The 23,149-nt window shown below is 38.3% G+C and overlaps 3 protein-coding genes across 6 annotated transcripts; 2 read left to right on the top strand and 1 right to left on the bottom strand.

Moving 5' to 3' along the window:
* Positions 1-469: 469 nt before the first annotated feature.
* Positions 470-11,507, bottom strand: LOC119991213 (DNA glycosylase/AP lyase ROS1-like). Of its 3 annotated transcripts, none has more exons than XM_038837490.1 (24): positions 11,281-11,507; positions 11,112-11,167; positions 10,938-11,031; positions 10,778-10,857; positions 9,443-9,508; positions 8,917-9,118; positions 7,696-8,787; positions 7,175-7,549; positions 6,701-6,791; positions 5,544-6,594; positions 5,379-5,458; positions 5,183-5,267; positions 5,007-5,098; positions 4,864-4,932; positions 4,705-4,741; positions 3,061-3,143; positions 2,199-2,852; positions 1,837-1,873; positions 1,701-1,758; positions 1,345-1,478; positions 1,188-1,253; positions 979-1,093; positions 857-895; positions 470-745 (listed from the first exon to the last, which is right to left on the bottom strand). In XM_038837490.1, the coding sequence occupies exons 6-24, from the start codon at positions 9,101-9,103 to the stop codon at positions 612-614; spliced, it is 4,479 nt and encodes a 1,492-aa protein (XP_038693418.1). In that variant the 5' UTR covers positions 9,104-9,118; positions 9,443-9,508; positions 10,778-10,857; positions 10,938-11,031; positions 11,112-11,167; positions 11,281-11,507; the 3' UTR covers positions 470-611. The 3 variants fall into 3 exon arrangements, with proteins under 3 accessions (XP_038693418.1, XP_038693420.1, XP_038693421.1); XM_038837492.1 differs by having other exon boundaries at positions 9,459-9,508; XM_038837493.1 differs by lacking the exons at positions 10,778-10,857; positions 10,938-11,031; positions 11,112-11,167; positions 11,281-11,507 and having other exon boundaries at positions 9,459-10,234.
* Positions 11,508-13,085: 1,578 nt separating this feature from the next.
* LOC119991258 (protein TIC 100) lies at positions 13,086-20,922 on the top strand. 2 transcript variants are annotated; one of them, XM_038837561.1, is made up of 12 exons: positions 13,086-13,845; positions 13,943-14,014; positions 14,858-14,947; positions 15,064-15,237; positions 15,630-15,720; positions 16,450-16,518; positions 16,616-16,682; positions 17,354-17,457; positions 17,535-17,661; positions 18,736-19,508; positions 20,178-20,636; positions 20,866-20,922. In XM_038837561.1, the coding sequence occupies exons 1-11, from the start codon at positions 13,148-13,150 to the stop codon at positions 20,616-20,618; spliced, it is 2,706 nt and encodes a 901-aa protein (XP_038693489.1). In that variant the 5' UTR covers positions 13,086-13,147; the 3' UTR covers positions 20,619-20,636; positions 20,866-20,922. The 2 variants fall into 2 exon arrangements, with proteins under 2 accessions (XP_038693489.1, XP_038693488.1); XM_038837560.1 differs by lacking the exon at positions 20,866-20,922 and having other exon boundaries at positions 20,178-20,814.
* Positions 20,923-21,545: 623 nt separating this feature from the next.
* LOC119991259 (uncharacterized protein At4g22758-like) lies at positions 21,546-23,147 on the top strand. Its single transcript, XM_038837562.1, has 2 exons — positions 21,546-22,557; positions 22,663-23,147. The coding sequence occupies exons 1-2, from the start codon at positions 22,149-22,151 to the stop codon at positions 22,731-22,733; spliced, it is 480 nt and encodes a 159-aa protein (XP_038693490.1). The 5' UTR covers positions 21,546-22,148; the 3' UTR covers positions 22,734-23,147.
* Positions 23,148-23,149: the final 2 nt, after the last annotated feature.

Below are 23,149 nucleotides of genomic sequence, written 5' to 3'. Positions count from 1 at the left end.
TGACTTTAAATTTATGTGACATTAAAATAATTATTGATTAAAAACACACATGTAAAGTCTTCACATTCAACGCTCCACATAAAATGGAGTTATTTTTTGATGGTTTCAAACATTATCCTTTCAGTACAAATAGGTAGGATGTGCTTATTCCAAAGCTATTATTAAGTTTTTAAATTAGATCTCCCAAAACTGTATTTTACTAAAAGCATAAATCATGCATGTTTCCCTCATGCCAAATTAATTGCCTTTCCGACTTTAATTAATTCTCACTTTATAATTATGAAAGAATGTTTTGACACATCTTCGCAAAGTTAAGAGAATTCACTCGTTCCAAGGCTCCGTTTGTTTCAAAGAATATAAAACTTTTGAAAATCCATATTTTCAGTGAGAGAAAGTAATCACCTTTTCGACATAATTTATATGCAAATATGTAAAGAAAAAAAATACACTTAAAACAAACACCACCAGATTCCTAAAATTTGATTTTTATACAAACGGAGCATATAAACATATAAACTTTTATACAAGAAGTAAATTGAGCATATATTAAAGCATGATTTTGAATATATAAATCAATGGAGAGCAAGCTTATATCATCTATCGTCTGTTTCCTATTTTGTTTTCTTTTCCTTCCTATTTTTTTTCGCCTTTAACGACTGAGACTTCGAAGTTGAGACATGTAATCTTTCTGAGAGTTCTGTAGTAGTCATGGTTTCTCGTTCAAATCCTCTTACACATATAAACCCTGCACAAAAACAGGTAATACATACTTATATATGTAAGTATCAGAAAATATCTACAAACTTTTCTTAATTTGACAAGGGTTTTTTAAAATATATATATATAATTCTCATACCTCTCCAAAAGCTCAACTGAATTTCCCGTGTCGATAAACCTGTGAGACAAGAAGTATTATGTGAGAAATTATCTAAGATTTCCATGATCCATTACTAGTTTAGTTTAGAGTTTCGTATTTACCTCTTGTCAATGATGAAGTTGAGGTTCCAAAGTACACTGTCCGCATTCGTAAATTCCAAATCAATTTCCGGGGAACAATTAACGGGTTATTACTAGTTTCATGATCAGCAAAGACCTGCATGCAGGCATGCACACGTTACAACCAAAAGACTTGGTTCTCAAGATGGGACACTAATAATTCAAGCAATCAAATTATTTCACTAATTCACCTCATTAACTTGAAAGTATGTTCCGTTGAGTGGAAAGCTAGCTTGCATAGCTGTACGACAAGGTATCTGTCCATGAATTGTTCAATGAGTCAACTCTTAATAGGGAGTGCATAAAATTGAAGTCAGTGATAGGGACAAGTTCTAGAATTTTATTTACCAAAATTGTTCCACGAATTGTACCAGAGTTTTGCTCCCGGATACAGTTACAAGAAAAACATGTCTGGTCATTGCAAAGTCCCGACTCTTGGGTGCAGGTTTTCTTCGGTTGTTCAAATGAATTTGCTGTTTCACCTAAAAATGAACACCACAACAATAAATATGAAGAATTAGCAATCTAACCAATATCATATAACAGTTCTCCTACACTTTTGCGGTTTAAGATTTGGGATAATTTAATTTAGATAACTGCATTCATGACAGTTCAATCCATCATTTATAACATGTCCTCTGCGCTGCATCATTTAAGCGCTAAAATAAATGGCCTTTAGGGGGAAAAAACCATTTATACTGTACCTGGTGTCCAGATAGCAAGGAGATAGGGGGTTGGATCATCACGCACGCGTCTTGGTAGCTGCATCAGATGTCACATAATTAATTTCAAATGCATATGTTACAAATTCTTGCATAAAAGAATGTAAGCGTAACTTACTCCCTGTAGAAGAGGATGCGAATCTGGAAGTTCATAGCTACATGAGAAGAGAAAACTGTTAGCACGCAGCATGTAGGATTTCATTCGCAATCAATATTCTTGGAATAGCAATTACATTGGGCCATACCATTCCACAGTTCTGTAAATGTTATTAATCTAATCCTCTTAAATGACTCTCTTTACAAACAATTTCAAAGAATATAGTACTTTTACATAACTTTAGGAAAAAGATTTACTGAAATCACATTCATTTAAGCAATTTATTTAGGATGATCAATATAAACCTCTGATTTTTATAGCAAGTATTTGGAAATTCACAAAGTTTTCCTACAATCAAGTAGATGTAAACATTCTCAACTTACACTTGATGCTCTGTTCTTAAGCGACTGGCATTCTTTAGTTTGCTTTCAGGAATAGAAGCTGCTTCTGGAGTTAAAGCAACTAAAGCTGTTGACACATCATCACCATCTTGAAGAATCATGTTGCCATCCTGCAGCAAGAAATTTCGTACATTTGACCTGAACACTTCCCTATCCATTTCGATGGTAGGTATTTCATTCTGGTCGTCCTTTAATAAATCTTCGATGTCAATTTCTAGTGATTTTGCACAAACAACTTCTTCCATATTCATTTTGATGGTAGGTATTTCACTCTTGTCTTCCTTTAATAAATCTTCGATGTCAGATTCTAGTGATTTTGCACAAACAACTTCTGCTGGCCCATATGATTCTTCACATTCTGAATCTAATCGCTCTGCTGGTTCAGCTGATACATCACATTCTAAATCTAATGGCTCTTCTGGTTCAGATGATTCATCAAGTTCTGAATCTGAATCTAATGGCTCTTCGATAATTGGTATACAGTGATTGGGTTGGTGTTCTGATCCTGATAATAGATTAGCTTCTATAAGGGACACTGATGCTTGCTTGAAAACCATATAAGGGTTTTCAACAGCTACAGGCATTGTTGCAGTTGCTACCCTTTTGTCTGATGACCCTGGTAGGGCAAGCCTAGAGCTGCATCTCCGAATTAAATCAAATTAGCATATAAGAAATTACTTCTATCTTTACATATGGACACAAGCATTTCCAAAGATTTATTTCTATCTTTGCATTTGAACATATTATTGATGATACTGCACATTTTTGCAAGTTTAAAATATGAAACCATGCTTCATCCTTTACTCTACAGTTCAGGAAAATTCGTTAGCAAGATGATGCAAACCTTGCAAATGCACTGGCAAAGTGTTTGCACTCCCCCCTCAATGGACAAGCATTGCAATTTGGTTTTTTCTTTGTGCAGAAGACCTACAAAACAGACAAGCATTAGGCAACCATTACAAGCATTGCAATTTGAAATTTTTGTATGTGCCAAAGTCATGTAAAATGCAAAAACATGAGGCAACCATTGTGAATGTCAACGGCACAAGAATATCAGAGTCAAAAGAATAAATGCCACAAATGCAAGCATGTGCATGTAATTCTGGATAAGTAAAATTGAATGCGGCACTAAGGTAACCTAGCTATATACCCCAGTTCTCTTCTTCTATATATATTCTATGAATATATTTACATTCTTGTTCTTTATTCTTTCATTCACATCATCTTTTTGTTTTAAAATCAGTCCCTGGAGCGCACAACATGCCTCTGATTCCTGGCTAATTTGTTTAGGTTGGTAAGCACTAAGTAGTCTCCAACTTGTAATGGCCAATGAAATGTGGTTGGGTGGCTTTGAAGGTGAGACTTTGTTCTCCTTTGTTCTTGGTTAGAACGACAAATCGGTTACTCTGGTATTTCAGTCACAGGTTAGTTTCATTAATCTGTTTCGAAATATCTATAGAAATGGGACAGTATGTAGATGATGGTGGAAAACAATCCATGTTATTGCTGGCCCAATTGTCAGGTATCTTCCTGGTTGGTAGGTAGGTAGATAGATTGGTTTATATAGCAATTGCTGGATCTAGTTGCATGAGGGTTTGTTTTCTGTGACCGGAAGCGCTGAGAGGGCTGATGTTAAGGCTGCCAAACCTACCACCTCTTCAGCTCATCGTTAGTGTGCAGATTACCATGGTCAATTTAACAGTAGGGCCAGCACTACGCTTGTCGTCCTACATGCAAGATAAAGAATTAACTATACTAGAGAAGTGCTAACCAAAATAAATAAATAAAATTTAAGTATTGAAAAAGCCCCTCTACTAGAGAAGGGCTTGAATGACCCGAAAATAAGTAAGAGGGCTCAATCGACCCGTTTTGCAAAGTAGAGGGGCTTTTCGATACTTACCCCCAAATTTTTTTTTCAATATATATATACTGGTAGCATAATTATAATCAAGTTAGTATTATCATGTCTATAGCATCCAAATACAATTTTATCATGCAAATCACATTAATTTTTACTTTTTAGTAAAAAAAATTCTTATGGGCTATTGCCACTTGGCACGGTGTATAAGCTTTGAAAGTTTCAGCTTTTAAGCTTCATATATAGATTATGTATAAATCTCCTTACCAAGGCTATCTGTGTAGCCATTGGTGGAGACAAAAGAACTATATTATATCTGATCGTGCTTCACAACATGACCGATGAAGAACAGCAAACAAATATCAGTAATAACATTTCAGGCATATTGGAAAAAAAATACCATGAATAACAAAAAAACAATTAGGTCCCCCTCAATAGCCAGGTTACCTTGGATTCTCCTCCTTAATATCTTTATCCTTTAAGCTGTTATTGCATTATTATGTTTCAGCACTAAGTTTTACTTGGTATAAACATACATAAAGATAGATATGGCCATATGGGGGCAGATATTATTTTAAAAAATCCTAAGACAATGGTGGAGCTCTAGTCACTGAGATAGTTAAAGCATACCTTTCCAAAGGTGATCATCTGATAGTGTAGTTCATACCTGCATTCAGAAAGCATAACAATTCAGCTAAAAAAGTTGACTAATGGAAACTAATCTATCTTAATGTTCTATTAAGTTGCATATTGAAGACAAATGAATTTGAGTACGTATTTTAGGATTACAATGTTTTATGATCAAGGGTGCTCAGTCGAGGCCACAGGTACTTTTGAATAGAGTCTGTCGATGGGTAACTGCAGAAAAAATGCATTAGATCTTAGTTGACAAAATCAGCGATTTTCTTTATAATAAAGTACAAATTGCTTACTCCGCCAGCTCATGTAAACGCAGTCCATCTTGCAGTGGTTTTAGTGGGACCCATCCTAAACGCACAGTGATCCTAGCAACATTTGTGTCAACCTTATAGAGGGAAAAATAGATTTTTGAGTGTATGGTCAAACCTCGTAAGCAGAAAAGTAGTAAACATACTCAATGGTATCTTACAGGAAATGCAACTTGTTGAAGTGCCAAAAGCCGCACGCATTCTACACTTTTCAACCCCAGTCCTTGTACTTCCAACAGGTATCTCCTGTAAGTACATTTGGGGTCAAATTTTTTGCTATCAGTACAACATGTACATCATTTCTAGAGTTCTTTAAATTTCCTAGAAGAAGTGTGCACAAATTTACAACAAACTTACTTTGACTCATCAGGTGGAATATCTCGCAACCACTCAAGGTCAATACTTCCATGTAGTTGAACAACTCGATTCAATAAGTCCTGAAATCATAAAGAGACCTTCAGAACATTGTTTCGCAAGTCGAAAATAACTTCACCTTGCAATTTCTTTCATTTATTTGCCAACCTGGATCCGTCCAGCAAGAACACTCTGTTGGCCGCGTTGTTTGATGGCTTCTGCAACCTCACTGTGTTCTGCTCTCCTAACTGCCTCCCAGTCCACAAAATCCATTTGATCTCTACCTCTTTGTCTTCCAGTGGAATACCTTTTCCTCAAACTATCCCAGTCGAAAGGTTCTGCTTGTTTTTTTTTACCCTGCTCTTTCCTCCTTCTTGAAGGACCCTTGTTTGTATTAACATATTCTAGGTCAGAAGAAATTTCCTCTTTATTGGACTTCACCTTTCTTCCTTTGCGCAATGGCTTCTTCGGGTTGGTGATGGCATATGCTGGCCTACTCTCGGATGGGGAGTTTATTGGCCCTCCTTGTGGACAGCTAGATACCTGTGAATTCTTTCCAATAGTGACTTCTTCTAGTGAGATGCTCTCAGGAGTCACTAAAGAGTTGCTCACAACCATCTCTTCATCTTGAGCATTTGGTGGCACTTTTTTTATATTTGCGATATTAGTTTCCACTGCCCGTGCATTGTCTTCATGGTCTACATGCTTTGCCTGTGACCTCTCCAAGAACTCAGTAAAGCCCACATCAGAATGATGACGGATATTTTCAGAAGAGTCACTGCAATCATGTGAAGAGAGCAATTTATTGGTACCTTGCAAGACATTCACCATCTTCAGGTTTGGCATTTGATTTACACCTTCCATCCATAACTGAATATTCTCTATGCTCTCGTCAGTGACCCCTTCTTCCTCAACAAGTGGAATCGCTGTCCCAGTCTGTAGTTCATTACAATTTTCTTTGCTCTCGTCAGTTGCCCCTTCTTCCTCAATAAGAGGTGTCACTGTTTCGGTCTCTAGTTCTTGACTTGTATCTACTTCAGCCTCAGCTGGTTGACTTACAAAATAATGGTTGCCTTGTGAATCATATACTAGCTCACCAAGTGTCACACAACTTTCGTTTGACTTTTGGCTCTCGTTGATCTCTAGATCTTCCTCAGATGTTTCGTGATTACTTCTTGTCTGAGCAGGAAATTTTGAAGCAAGTGACATGTAGGCAGAGCTGCCAAGGATAGAAGTCAAAAAAATTTCTTCTTAATGAACTTCTTTCAAGTTTTGTAATATAGCACCCCCCTGTGAGACAAAATTTAGTCAAATGTATGAATTACCTTGAAAAATGGTCCGTCACATTCTGTGTAAGAAAAACTCCAATAACTGAGTCCACAACCGAACCTTTCCATTGTTTGAAACGTCTATCCCCTGTGAAGGTCATAAACATGGCATTAAAATATTTGCATCAAATCACATTTCCCTGATCAACTCTATCTTTTTCTACGTTAAATAAAGAGTAGACTATGCCCATGTGTATCTAACCATAAGCATTATATTTCTTCTTTTCGTAAGCGTAATTTCACTGTACGTCAATGCGGTATGGCAGAATGATGTTCATTAAAGTGGTGCTAGGTTAGGAAGTCTATTCATCATAAATTTGCGCAGGAGCCTTTTGCATCTTGAAACACTTCTTTTTAAGGAATGACAAAGGCATGCTATTTGTGCATGTTCATCAATAGATCACCCATACATATATAGGCATGATACAAAAACATCATAAACTGTACTGGAAACATACATGTAGACTTTACCTTGGATTTCGTGCATCCGGCTAATAAATGCACATATGCGTCCATGAAAAACCTTTCTTTCTTGTTCCCACCATTCCACCGTTTCCTCGTTTGCTTTATCTTGACTAGAACAGTCCCCTATTTTCATGATCTGATTCCAACTTTTCTCAATCCCACTAAGATCAAGATATGTTTTTAGCTTCTTTGGCTTCTTACGATCCTTATGGGGAATGATTGTTCCAGACTTACTCTGAAGGCCATGTACATCACTCTCTTGCACCACAAGTTGGCTGCCGCCATCATTAATATTCAAGCACTCGAGTTGCTGGACAATATAAGGAAGGTTCTCTGTCAAGGAAGAATCAAATTCCTCCTTATGCAAGATATCCTTGGGACCTACATAATACGCGCAACAAAGTTGCTCATGGTTAAACTGAAATACAATTGACATAATGATTAAACTGACATGATTTTTTCTATCTTTGTTCTTTTCGGAAGCAGAAAGGAAAAGGAATTATTATAAGAGGATTATGAAAAAATACCAGGACAAAGAAAGGTACTCCCAGTCACATCCAGTTTGGATGGGCTTCGTTCATGTTGAAGATTGGGACCCTCTGAATTGACAGATGAGGCATGGAGTCCAGTACACTGTTCCGAAACAATCCTATCATGCATTGCATCCTTGTAAGCTTCAAGTCTCGGTACAGTCGGCGTGGTTGGCAAATTCAGGTCTATTACCGACATGTTCAGGAAATTCTGGCTAGGTTCTCCTATCATTCTTTCAATTGTTCTTTCAAGGTCATCAATTCTCTTTATCTCATCAGCTTCTACTTCTGGCAACTTCAGGCTTGTTGATAGACTGAGGGAATCTGGTGTCCTCAAGATGTTTTCACTTATAATTTCATTGTTACTTTCAACTTCTTGCCTCGTGAGAAGAATTGCTGGCAATCGATTGCATTCTGCAGTTGTAATAAGGCTAAGGTTTTTGGATCTCTTCCTTTCCATCTGAACCATAGATGTGTTTGCAGTTGGCATCACTTCGATACTATTTACTTTATTGACCACAGAGCTGTAAACTTTCTGCTTTCTCTGAGTCCTTTGTCTCTTGCACGTTTTTGGAAAATTCAGTCCAAATTTTCTGATAATACTAAGGCTTGTATATGCTCCAAATATACTCTTATAAGCATGTCTATGATAATTCCTAGATGATCTGAGCCCATGACAGCTCCAGTCCATTGGTACCAAAGTTGATTTTTTCCACATGTTCTGAACTGGATGAGTATGTGCTTTCACTGCAATAAATTGTACCTCCGTTTGACCATCTTCAAAATCAAACTTCAAAACCCGCCTGGATTTTGCAGCGGAATTAGCCCCTGCTATCACGCCAGACCTCTTCTTCCCAACACGTTTGGGAGTTGCACGTTTTGGTGTCTTAGGTTGTAGAATTTGTACAACTTTGCCATTGGCGCCCACTATGGGTCTGTCAACAACCACTTTGGGCCTATGTGCCTTCCTTCGCTTCTTCCTTTTAAACACATTTTTCTCATCATTTTTACGTTTATTGACACTGTGATTCTGCGAAGAAGAAGCAGCTGGCCCACCAGTTGGGGTTTCAACATGCTGTGGTTGATCATCTACAATGAAATATACACATTATTTTAGTTGACGTAATACTTCATTTGCCATCATCCATTATATGAGTAAGAAACTGCAAGACAATGCCATCATTCATTTCAAGTACAAAGAGCTTGAAACACACGAACCTTTGTTTCCATTCAAGGAAGATGTAGATGTCTTGCTACTGATTTCTCTTTGCACAATCCTTGCAAGAAAACTCTCATTAGGATTCTTTTTAAACTGCCTTCTAATATAGACGTGTTCTACTCGAGCAACAGACGGTTTTCCTGGGGTCTCTGGAACCCAGGAATCCTGCTTTGCTGAGTCCTCCATTGCCTCAGCTCTCCTCTGGAAAAAAAATGTAATGTTAAAATTGTAGTAAAAATTAATATAAAGCCAGTAAATTAGTATCGCATACAAGAACTAGTGATAAAAAAAGTCCCATTGAAAAATATATTTAAAAAAAAAGGTTCTCCGGGAAGATGAAAAAAAGAGAAGAAAAACCATGACAAGAAACTGAGCAGGATATATGAAACAGAAACAGAAAAACCAAACTTAAATTGAGACAGTGCAGTTAAAGATAATCGACATCTGATAGCAAGCCAAAAACTTGTATCCATACTCAAAAAGAAGGAGGAGAGTATAAAATATCAGACAAGTGAAATAACATACTTAACAAAATCCTCACACGTTTTTGCTGTGATCACGGGTTTCTGTCATCACCAGTGAATGCATGATCTCGTCGTTGGAAAGGAGAAAAAAAACGAAAGAGAGTCAGTACGCAGGGTTTTGAACATATTAAGATTAGGTAGAAGAAGACTTCCTGCTTTAAGAGAATACTAACTTTAAGGAAGAAGTAAGAGAGTCTTGATTAGAGCTCAAGGAGTTTGTTTTTGAAAATACCTCAATTGTTTCCCATAGATACGTCCACCGTAATTAGGGTTGTGTAGGCCACTTTGACCAAAAGACATAAAAGGAATATAAAAGATTTTCACAATAACGGAATCAGGTTGATTCATCCCAGTGTGCTAATTTAATTAGGACGAGTAAAATCAAATATTTATGAGTCAATACAATCTACAGCACGTTAATATATATATATATATTAAGTTCATCGTTATGTACTTTGCTAAGGTAATAGTAAACAACTATACTTTGGATGCAGGGTCTGAGAAGGACACGGATATACACAGCGTTACCCCGACAAATTCAATAATAGGCAAGTAAACAAATATTGTGCAAAAGGTTCGGGGTGCCTGAAAATAAGCAAGAGTTGTCCTAGTGGTGGTCTAAACTTGCAAGGTTTGATTTCCCCATTCCATCAAAAAAAAAATTATTAACTTAACCCCATGATTAATTAAAAAAAAGTTCCGGCACTGGAGGGGGTCAGGGAAGAACAGATGTATGCAATCTTATCCCCCGCATCACAGAGAGCCTACTTCCCAGGTTGGGGTTTGCATGTGTGCCGTTTGTAGAAAAAGCCCACGATGGCACAACCCAGAGCCAGCCTCCCCACCATCTCGGCCCATTGGGCCGTGGCAGTTCCCAGCCCACCTTCCTGGAAAAGGCTGGACAATGAGTTGAAGACTTGGGCAAGCTTATAAACTAGACACCAAGCCCCTCAACAATCGATGTGGGATTTTTATCCCTTTAACACGTTTTAACACCGTTGTGGGTAGAACGAGCTCAATGTCGTTAGATCTTACATTCAGCAACTATTCTATTTACTAAAAATGAAACCCTTAACTTACTGAAAAAAAAAACAAGATCAGTTTACCGAAAAATAAAGACCAATTTACAGAAGATATGATAAAAACAACACCAATGTCGTTTGACAGTGATCACACAGTAGCCAAGCCCCCTTGGGTGATATTTAAGCTTCTAATTCTGAGATTCGAAATCATAAAACAATGAACTATGAAGAATGCTCAAATTAAGGATGAAATTGCAGTATCCATGAATGTTATTATCAAATTAGCTAATGATCTCACACAATAAGTAAATTACCTGTCGTTCCCCAGAAAGAATGAAATAACGGGAATGCTTCTCCCCCAATTAATCGAGCAGCAACTTCATTCCACTTGCAACTGAGAACAATATGAAGTGCAGTAAATTATGATCAAACGCACGAAACTGAAAAGAAAATTTTGTGCCCACAGCTACTCACGAATAATATCCTCGATTTTGTGGATTAAGCAAGAAAAGGAACCAACAATCCAGTAGAAAGCACCCGAAGGAAAATGAGGCAAGTTTCATTTGAACTGCATTTCAAAACATAAATGGCAAGAGCAAAACGTATAATCTAAAACTCAGACTCTAACTCTAAGCTAATTATTGGTACCAGAAATTCTGAGAACCAGCAATCACAAAGCTCCAGAGAGTCTCCTCCTCATCCTCCTGAGAGAATAATCAACAAGCACGGAGACTATAAATACTCTTGTTTCTTGTTTTGCTAGCTGTAGTTTACTACTTCACAGAAAAACAAAGCAGCAAAAGAAAGATTGAGCCACCATTGATCGGCTCTGCAGCTCTCTCCTCTCTCCACCAATTCCAATTGATTTTGGGTTTCTTCACTTTCTTGGCAATCAAGATTTTGGAAGAGTCGGGCACCATGGGTGGGATTTGTTGGGTTTTGGGACTCATGGAAAATGGATTACCAAGCGAGCAGACCAGTCTAAAGATCCACGCCCAAAGAACTGGGTTTGAGAATGGTGATCGGAATGAGACAAAACCATGAGTACCGTTAGTGGTGGGCATATTAATGTTTTTATATACAAAAAAAAAAAAAAGTGCTACGTGATTGATCAATATTATATTTTTTTTAATCAAGTAATCAAAACACTTTTTTATGATGAAGGAATCCACCAAAAACACACTCCACCGAACTCTATCTCAATGACAAACTCATGGGTCACGTGCAACGCATAAACCACATGAGTCGATTAAGTCTTGTATCAAAACCCAGTGCAAACAATGCCAAAATCGTGCCAGAGTGGGTGAAAAAGAAATCCATCGAAAGCACACTCCAGCATACTCCATCCCAATAATAAACTCATAGGTCACATACAATACCCACAAACTATATGGGCCAATTAAGTTCTAGAACAAAGCTCAGTGCGAATAACGCCAAATTACGCCATAATAGGTGTTAAAACATGCACCTTCCCACGCACATGTCGTTAAAAGATTCAAACAGCTAACTTAACCATGTTAACCAACGTTTTTTTGTTCAAGTAATCAAAACACCTATTTGATTACTACTATAGTACTTTGATACCTCGTTTGATTTCCCAATAAAATCTCATAATCTGACTCAAGTAACCAATGAATAACTATTTCCCAAATACATTCAAATTAATTCATTTCAAAATTTGAAATCATGTGTCTTAATTATCATTTGCATCTCTCGTCAGGGACTTGATTTGGTGGCTTGGGAGAGCAAAATAACAATTACGCGATTTGCATTATTGCATCTCCATTTGCATTTAGAAGTTGCATTTAGGGGGCAAATTTATACTAATGAGCCGTACATGATAATTTTTTGACACTAAACAATAGGTAACGGATGATGATTTAATTTAGTTGGAGTCTTTTTTTAATCAGGGAATAATTAGGGTCAAAATTTGACGCATGATCATAAGAATATTATTCCAAGTGAGAATTGAATTCATGAACTTCCGAATTTGTACGATTTGACAAAGAAAGATTCACCCTAGATCCATTATCCTTCGAGCCTTGAAACATTTCATTTTGACCCCCTCTCCCCTTGTTCTATATTATTCTTCTTTCCTCATCAAGTCTTGTTTTATATTATTCATTTACTTTTCTATCAATTCAAAAATGAATGAATTCTAGAAGGGGAGAAATATTTTTTTTTTTCCATGGAATTTTCCAATATATTTTTTTCATAACTTACCTGGATTTGATACCAAATCTGCTGCTATTCCTTCTAAATTTACTTAGTCAAACCTATATATGTTATTCTTTCCTAATTTCGGTTTTATTTTCAACTTTTGTGGTGCTCTTAAGTCCTAATTGAGGCGATTATCAAAGGAGGTTAGGATGAACGGTCACGATAAGAATATATAAGCCTGAGAAGGAAAAAAAACAAAGAAGAGAAGGGCCGGTGCTAAACTTGTGGAGGCCCGCCGCAGTCCACATGGCACAGCCCATAATGGTTCAAAACCCAAACCCTAACTTATAGAGAAGAGACCTAAAGTCCACAATAGACAAAAGCCCACAAAACCCTTGGTGGATTGCTCAATATTTTCTTGAATTGCCTTTGTAATCATCGCTCCCGCAGTCTTATACTCGTCTCTTGCTCTCCTTATCTCTGCTGCTCTGCACCTTATCTTCATTTATCGACTTCTTCAGACAATGGCGAATGAGGACTCAGATAATCCAGCTGACTCGCAACAGCAAGAAGAACAAGAAGACACAAATCAAGAACAAGAAGACCAAAACGAAGTAGACGAAGATGACGTGAAATGGTCCTCTTCTTCTTCTTCTAATTCTGATTCTGACTATGGTTCCGATTACGAATCTTACTCCGACTATGATTACACTACAGAATCCCAACAACAGGAACAACAACAAGCTGACCCGCTTCTCTCCAATATCCGGCGGGGCCGGGGGCCTCAAGACACCGAGGACAACACTCCCGAGGCCAACTTCCGGCGATACGCCGAAGTCTTGGATAGCAGCGTGCGGGAGTGGGAAGAGGAAGAGGACCGCGAATACGAGTACTATGAGGACCTATATAACTTCCCTAAAGACCCTGAGAATTGGCGGGAGGAGGATCTCAAGGAGCTCTGGGCGGACGCTCCAGTCGGCATGACCAAGCCTGGGTGGGACCCGGTTTGGGCAGACGAGGAGGACTGGGAGGTGGTTAATGAGGAGATTCGCGAAGGCAGAGACCCTCCCATTGCGCCATTCTATGTACCCTACAGGAAGCCTTATCCTGTCATACCCGACAACCATTACGATATATCTAATCCCAAAGCAGTCATCGAAGAGTTGGATAGGATTGAGGAGTTTCTCAAATGGGTCAGCTACATTTTTCCCGATGGAAGCTCGTAAGTACTTTTTTTCTTGTTATTGATATTCAGATTGGTTATTGATTCTTTTGAGGCAATTGGTTAAGCGTTCTGGTGTTTCATTTTTTTATTTAAGGTACGAGGGCACTGTTTGGGATGACTTGGCTCATGGCAAGGGAGTCTATGTTGACGAAATCGGTCTGGTCAGGTTTGTGTGTTATTCACTTTGTTGAATTGTTTTAGGCCTCCATAGCTTTCTGGTATTTGAACTCTAATTCAAAAGAACATTGCCAAAGACTTGGTGTGTCCAAATGTTAGAAAAGAGTTGCAGTTGTTATGATCTTCATAAACGCATTTCAATTTACATGTGCCCTTTGCTACTTTAATATGCAGTCTTGGATGGGATTGTGAGGGAGAATATGATACTAAAGTATGACACAGCATCTCAAATACATAAGTCACTGATTAAACACAGTCTCACCCTTAATGTATATCTGTGCTTGTCTGCTTGAGGCTAAGAGTGATGGAACAATAAATTCAGCTAAGGAGAAATGGTGGAAACTGGAAAGTTTTTTCAACACCATTCTGTTCCCAGAAATTGCCACTGCTTTTTCTTCCCCCAATTTGTTGAAATGGGTTACAAGTCAGGGTTGCCATATCTTTTCTATTGCTCTACCCACCTTTCTCTCAACAGGACTCTGTTTATATACACATATAAAGTGTAAAAGCTGTATAGCAGATTGTACCTCACATGTATCCATGAATTTATTTTTCGTAAAACTTATATATGTTGCATCACGTGCCTGTAAATGCAGAAATGTTTGTATATGAGTTATTAACTAAAGCGAATTAAACTTGGATTATTACTTATTGAGGGTATCATCATCATCAAAGCGACAACACCTTTACAATATGCTTATCGAGGGTATATTCTTACAATATAAGCAATCTTTATTCCTTGTTACCAATTAATGCCAAAGGGGTTTTATTGTTACTTTCACGACCATCATTACAATGGCTTTTTTTAAAAAAAGTGAATTTCGTTGTATAGGTATGAAGGTGAATGGCTACGTAATGACATGGAGGGTCATGGTGTGGTTGAAGTTGATATTCCTGAAATGGAACCCCTACCAGGCTCCGAGTATGTTCTTGATTTTCATTTATACTACTCATGACTGAACTATAATTCAACAGCTGGAATCTGTGTTATTTTTGGTATAGAATTAGCTACTGAGTTGCTTATTCCCACTATGATAGGCTTGAGAAAAAAATGCGTGCTGAAGGGCACGTCTTCTCAAGAGACTTCTTACCCCCTGAAGACAAAGAATGGCTGGAAATGGATATTGAAGATAGTGTTCAACTTGCAGGAGGGAACTATGAGATCCCGTTTTATGAGAGAGATACATGGATCAAAGAATTTGGGAGGAAACCGTGAGTATCACTTATCCTCTCTCTCTCTCTCTCCCTCCCTCTATCTCTCTCTTCACAGACCCATGCATACCCACAAAATGATTTTGTCGTCAATTCATTTCAGTTTATCATTATTATCCATCAGTATCATTATTTCTGAGTTTTCGTTGATATTACTGTTGAGATACTAAGGTGCGTAGGTATTGTGTGGTAGGATGGGGGATTAAGTAGCAGTCAATCATCCAGTGGTTGGTAGCTCAGATAGTAACTTTGACTCATACGCTACGGTTATCATAGATAGATGTGTTAAACTTGTCAATGCACACTTTGTAGCCTGCAAGCAATCATGTAATGTGCTTTAGTCTTGAAGATATCTTCTTACAGAATCATTGAGGATTTTGTTTCTATGTCAGGGAAAAGGGTCGGTACCGATATGCTGGCCAGTGGAAGCAAGGCAGAATGCATGGATGTGGTATTTATGAAGTCAACGAGCGTTCCATATATGTGAGTGTGAAATTATGCCACTCAATTTGAGGTCGTACGTTATATTGCTGAACATGCATTGTCTATTTTAACTTTTATGGACATGAGGCTTTACTTTGATCTCTATAGTTCATGACATCCCTTTTTCTGTTTGTTATTTTGGTTATCTTAGTTATATGTACACATGATTTAGAAATTGTCAGAATATGTATAAATGATGTGAAAAGTCCTAACCCTACAAGTTAACTTATTGGGTTGAATGGAAAAATAACTAATCTTAACATGGTATCGGAGCGGGAGGTCTTGAGTTCAAACATTGGCTACTGCAATTCAAACCCCATTTATTGTTGCCCCAAGTGTGGGCCTTTCTGAGAGCTCCTAGTGTTGGGTCTCGTTTATTTTGCATGTGTTGAGCCGTCAGATTGTCCAACCCAAACGTTAGGGGGAGTGGTAGAAAATGTATAAATGATGTAAAATGTCCTAACTCCTAACCCAATAAGTAACTAATCTTAACAGAAACAATTTAATGAGATTTAATCATTTGAAAACTCAAATTGATCTAATTTGCATCTAATGGTACTATTAGATATCATATTCTGTTGGTAATATCGACCTATGGGTATTTTATTTAGGCATACAACCAGCAGTTGTTATTCATTGAACTTCTTTCTGTCTTACATATCTACTGTTGAAATTGTCATTGAGCTTAGTATCTCACACGGAAAGTCTTGGTTTTCTCAATGCATGCAGGGTAGGTTCTACTTTGGGGAGCTTTTGGAAGAGGATGATGATTATGGCTGCGACGAGGAAACTTCTACGGTATCTGAAAAATTTGCTTTCGCTGATTAAGTTTTTTTTTTATTGGAAGAATCTCTATGAATTCCATATATATTTTGCCAATGAAAGGGTCTTACAGCTCCATGCAGGTATAGCAGAAGTAGCTGCTGCAAAGGCTCGGATGTTTGTTAACAAGCCAGATGGAAGTATGCCTTTTAACTCTATCAAATGATGCTTTTGTACTACAAATAATATTAAGTTGCAAACTTATGCATCATTGAGACACCAAAAAGTTGTGCCTTGTGAATGTCTGTTTGATGGTTACTTTCTTCTTCTCCTTATAGTTAACGAGCAATTTGCCTTCGGTTAGAGCACCTGCATCACTCCTAGGCATGTCCAATTATCTTTTTTCCCACATGCTACCGGAAATCGTGAGATAAATCCTTAGAATAGCCTCAAGGGATATGGATAGGATTCATTTATGGGTTGAGTGGTCGACACTTTATGAGGCGCATGAATCCTAGGGCCGGTGATCATTTAGCCTAACCCAGGGATCTGCATTTTTTATCAATCATGAAACAGCAGAAATTGCAATTTGGGATGGTGATATTGGTTTTTTTTTTTTTTTGGCGGAACTCTAAACAGACATTCAGATATTCCTTGAATTTTGATATTGGAGTGTAGTTTATTAATTTGAATGTGGCCGTTTTGCTTTGGGCTTGAATCTGTCTTTTCTAGGTCGGCTTCTCACCCATTGACAACTTATTTTATGTTAGATATTATGTTGCATAAGCAATGTAGAGCATTTATGAATCCATGCTGCCTATTTAAGCACAAGTCCTGTCTTCTTTCATGACTTTGTTGCACTGCTGAACAGTGGTCAGAGAACAAAGGGGTCCGTATAGTGATCCTCAACACCCTTATTTCTACGAAGAAGATGACGTGTGGATGGCACCAGGCTTCATTAACCAATTTTATGAAGTCAGTCAAAGCTTCCTTTTTTTTATTTGTTTCTATATTAGCAAAGGGAAGAAGAAACCAAAATCTCTGTTTTGCAGGTCCCTGATTATTGGAAAACATATGTGCATGACGTTGATCAGGAAAGAGAATTGTGGTTAAATTCTTTCTATAAAGCTCCGCTAAGATTACCCATGCCTGCCGAGCTCGAGTATTGGTGGTCTAAAGGTATGGTTTTCTTTCTCTGTGATTGCTATGGACTACTTTTGCTGCTAGAAAGCATTGATAGATGTGCCTATCCATGAGGCCACGGGACCCCCTTTCCCATCTAGACCTTAAATTATGATTCTCTTAACTTTTTTTTTTCTTTACATGGTGCGAGATGCATCATGAGTCTTGTGAACAGTGAATGTTATTTAACAATCTCATGATAAAAAACACATTTTGACTTCCTTGACTTTGTTGTTGCCTTCTGAACTCCAATTCCACTTTTGGGACCTGCCCCATTTCCAAGATGAAAGAACAATCCAAACCTGGCTAGAACACCTTGGTGTATTTATAAATATTTGTGGCTTTTTTCCTCATCTTAACCCTGCTATTAATTTTTACAGCACCACTTAAAGAGCTTTCACTCGTGAAATTATTTTTTTGCTCACAAGAATGGTATGTCTTACTCTCCCCCTGTCCCAGTTATTGCTGGTATGTACGCAATGAAAATGATGTGTACATCATGGGAATGGAATACTAATCTAAAAAATACACACCCCACTTTCCCCTCCATCAGCTTGGAAGCTGGATAAATGATTAGTATTCAGGATAAAGGAAAAACACTTAAAGCTATGAGAGCTGAAGGTTTAGTCACATATTTCTTCTAAAATAATAAGAAATTGCTCATTCAGGATATTAACACCTCTCCCATGAAATGAATAAGAAATCCTCATTTTTAGATTCTCGGTTTTTACACTAACTATATGTTTATGCAAATTGAGTGGTTCAATAAGAAGGGAAATTTATATGAGAATGCTTTTTCAGTCTTTTGAATGATCAGTTTTGTGGATTGGCTCTCACCATGCCCCTTTACCTGTCTTATGCTGTTGTTATGAAGTCTTCCTTTCTAGTTGTCTAATGTTCACATTTCTGCCTCTCTTCCTCCCTTGAGACCAAAATGAATGAATAATTGGAAGTTGGATTTCTCTTTTAATGTTTTGATGCTGATTTTCTTTCTCACTTGTTTTTTCTGCTATTTTTTAGATTTTCTGATTTGTCTTTACAGCATCACATTTTTTGTTTTTATTCTATCAGAAGAGGAACCCGAATTTGTCCTTATCAACAAGGAACCAGAAGCTGACCCTGAAGATCCATCAAAGCTTGTATATACAGAAGATCCCCTTATTCTGCACACTCCAACTGGAAGGATAATCAACTATGTTGATGATGAGAAACATGGAATCCGTTTATTTTGGCAGCCTCCTTTGAAAGACGGAGAGGAGCCAGATCCAGAGAGGGTAGAGTTGCTTCCCCTTGGTTTTGATGAGTTCTATGGACGCGATACCACTGAGAAGAAGGAAAGTAAGTGGAAGCGACTTGTTATGGCAATTGAAAACACATGCAAGCCAGTATTTGATAAGTTAGACAAATGGACTGAGGAAAAGAAGAAAGATAGTGAGATGAAAATTAAGCTTTATGAAAAGGAACTTGAACTTATTGAGGCTGAATTGTGTTTAGAAGAAGCCATTGAGGACATGGATGAAGAGTTGAAGATGCAAGAGGAAGAGGAGGCAGCAGAAATGGATTATCCTGAGGAAGAAGATATTTCCTCATCGACGAAAGAAGATATTTCTGCATCAACCAAAGATGATATTTCTGCATCAGCCAAAGAGGATGAGAAATCTTATCCTCAAGATGAAGACGAGGAAGAGGAAGAGGAGGAGGAGGATTTTGGTGAACCATCAAATTTTGGGTCAGTGACCACCGATCAGGAGCCAGAGAAAAAAGAGCAGAAAGGAAACAAACCTGGGGACTCACCTTTTTCTGCATCATCTCTTTCATTTGCTTCTCGTAGCTTTGTCTCATCAGTAAGTATAATTTTGTCTTCTTTTCTTGACGGCTGATTACTTCTTTTAAATCGTTTAAGGTCCAGGAATTTTCCTAAAACAGAAGGTTCACATAGGATTTATCATTTGCTTATGTTCTCTACGATGTAGATGAAATCTATATTGAAATTGGAGATTTTGCTTTTTAGGTCTCAGATAAATATTGATGTTATAATTCTCTTTCTCAATGTAGCTATCATACTATGACGATTTTGATGTACGAAGATTTGAGTATCTGCATTGTGGGTGAATATAAGTGGATTTATGGGCCATTTAAGGTTTACTTTTGTAGATTAATGGGTTCTGTAGCCTGTATTTTGGTTAGATTTTAACTGGTTGACATTTTAACTGATGGGTGCTGATTTTTTGGACCGGAAGAGAAAGTATTACAGAATTAGGGACAGAGTCCTCCACTCAGATCAAATTACGCAAGTTCATTTATGTTTTGTATTTGGATAGGAAATTAATTAGTTTGCTCTTGCCTTTTCTGTTCTAGCTTGTAGAGATTTTGCAACCAAATTTTTTCTACAAATTGTTGGAAATGGCTCATACTAGTTACCCTCACCCCACCATATCCTTCCTTTTGGTAAGTGTGCAAGAGACAGCATCGCTTTTGATTTTGGTACTTGTTCTTTTTCTACTTTCTTTCAGGTTCCTTCTATGCTGCGTAAACCAATGTTATTGTGGAAGAAACATAAATGTCCACCGAGGCCTATCTATTTGTCACATGTTGAGGATTTCAATGGCACCTTGAAGACGTTTGATTTTGTTAGTTTTCCTCGAGAGCTTGGCGTAAAAGGGGGCTTGAGAGCTAAAAGGCCAGCTAATGTGAAGTCTCAAGCTAGAAAACACTCATCGGAGGCAATATCCCCATTACGTTCCCTGTCTCGTCACCTGTTACATCCTTCAGCTTTGGTGAGCCATAAAAGTTTTCCAAAAGTTTCAAGAACGCGTAATTCTACTTTGCAGCATGCAGCACCCAAGACACATTTGGACAGCATATTATCTTTGCACTTGCCGCTGTATGGTATGGAACCTCCTCAACATGCAATTGTATGCGAACCTCTGCAGGCTTTCTCTGAAGTAAAATAGAATCTTCAGGTGTTCAAGGTAATATCCATTTTTTCAGGGCAATATTGAATTACTTGTGCCAATTCTTTGGACATGTACAATACATTTGCAAGGTTGGTTCTATATAATCTGTGAAAGTAAGAAATTGTTGGAACTTCAGTTTGGAAGTGTTTCACTTACCAAAAAGTATAAGAGTTTGGAAGTGTTTCTAATGCCATGTCTGCGTGGAAGTACAAGTCTGTGCCATCAAACTTGTATACCGGCTCTGGTTTCAAGCTTCAAGCTGCAGTTCTGTACGACAAAATGTGCTGCAGGAAAATGCAGGTTATACAAATTCAGTTGACATAATTTCATGGTCATTGTTTTTAATCTTTTGATAAAAGTTTTCCTTTTGTTTCGGTCTTGTCGATTAAATGTGGGTCTTAAATCCATATGGAAGAAAATATTTCTAATAACCTTTGCTGTAACTTGGCTTAAAATCTCTGGTAGGAATGTGCTCCAAGAATTAAGAATTTTGAAGTTTTAGGGCTTTGAGGTCGGTATCCATGAAATTGAAAGGGCGAATGCATCTGAACATGGTTATGTACTGTCAACGCAAGACAGCTTCTAGGTGGGGGTAGACTCTTGGTTTGCATCTATAATTGGTAGCAGGCATGCGAATGCCTGGGTCGTTAAACTGGCCAAATGTGCCGTTCTGGGTGACAAATCCAGTCGCATACTCACTTGGTTTTTTGTTGATTTACGGTTTTCCCTTGATAACGGGCATGAATGTTTTCATTATTGCAATTTGCGAGATGAATCTTTACTCAGTTCAGTGTATGTGAATGTCGCATTATTCTCTCACACTAAGCCTTAGCTCATGTCTCCACTGGTATAGTAGGATTTCTCATGTAGTCTGGGGTTAACCAGTTAGTTATACAGTGAACAGTTGAATAGGTTTTACGTTAACAAAAGATAAGTGAACTAATGCTACAAACCACGTGTCCTCGTGGTGCCACGCAAAATGAGGAGAAATCTCACCACATCATCGCTCCACGTGTTAGCTTCTAATCACAAGTCACAACCGCACCGTGAGCAGAAGCCGTTAAACCAGCAGCTAAAACAAGACCCCCACACACTTCAAGATCGACGGGCAATTGCCAGTCGACATACGTCCGCCTTGCGGACTATTATTTCCCCCAAACCAATTTCACTTCCATCTCCAAAACCGACTATAACCGGTAACACGTACTCTTATCCCCTTCCCTATATAAATACATCAGAGGGTTTCACTTATTTCCTCCGTCCGCCGCCTTTGCTGCTGAATCATTGTTCTTTGCACAATCTTCGCCACTGGATTTTTTTTATTCACGGTTATACCATTCTGGTTATGAGAGCTGCCTGTTGCCGGGAACCTGAGAGCCCAAGCTCTTCTCCATCTCTCGGTTTCCCTCGACCCCGATTCTTCCGTTATCGGCGTTTGAGGTAATCGGAAATCCACACATACATCAAGAAGTAGGTTGGAGGATTTCGCGTACAAACGCAATACCTTTATTTCTTCAATAATATACTATGCCGACATCAAAGAGTACGAACCGGAAAGGACAGGAACCGGAGAAGAACAGATCGAAGGGGAAATTTATTGAGGAGCCCTCGTCGTTTCACGGGAGGATACCGGTGACCACAATGTCTACGTCTTCTCAGATTCGAAGGCCAAAGACACTACCGGACTTATTATCCGGTAAGACTGTCTCCGGATTCTCGCCGGATGCGAAGCCACTGCGACCGACTAAGCTGCTACTAAAAGTGACAATACAAGGGAGCGTTGGACCTGTACAGGTGTTGATGTCGCCGGAATCCACCGTATGTGATCTGGTGGCTGCTGCACTGCGGCAGTACTCAAAGGAAGGTCGCCGCCCTATCCTTCCTTCCACCGATCCTTCCGCTTTCGGTCTCCACTACTCCCAATTTAGTTTAGAAAGTGAGTTGAATTTGTGATTATATCATAACCGTCAATATCTTTCTTAGCTTCTTAGTGATACACGTGTACGGCAGTGATTGACGGGGTCTGTTTTTGGTGGGACAGGTTTGGATAGAGAGGAAAAACTCATGGAGTTGGGATCTAGGAACTTCTTCATCTGCTGCCAAAAGAAGTAATAAAGCGTGGACGGTGGAGTGACAACGACGACGTCGTGTTGTTCGAAGGAAGCTGAGAAGGCAACCAAAAGTGGTTTCCCGTGGCTGAAGTTCATGGGCTTCTGAGCTCTAATTGGCTTGGGTGGCATCAATATTTTCTTAAGCAATTGCTTTGTATCGTCGTAGATTAAGAACGAAGCCTCATAAAGTCGTGCGGATGTGTACACAACCATGTGTGACTCAAACAACCGACACTTAAGATAGAGTTAAAATGTCCCTGCTCTAGACAATTGATTTAATACTTCAACGTGATGGGTCCAATTAGACATGACCCAAAAAACCAGCCCATTTTCACTAGATTAGGCCCGAGCAAATATTTTCTGGTATTAAATATTTTTTGATGAGTTTAAATTTACTTATTTTATTTTCTGTTCATC

Source organism: Tripterygium wilfordii, chromosome 22, assembly GCF_013401445.1.
Source record: "Tripterygium wilfordii isolate XIE 37 chromosome 22, ASM1340144v1, whole genome shotgun sequence".
In the NCBI taxonomy this organism is placed as follows: domain Eukaryota; kingdom Viridiplantae; phylum Streptophyta; class Magnoliopsida; order Celastrales; family Celastraceae; genus Tripterygium; species Tripterygium wilfordii.
This window is presented reverse-complemented; position numbering and strand designations above follow the sequence as displayed.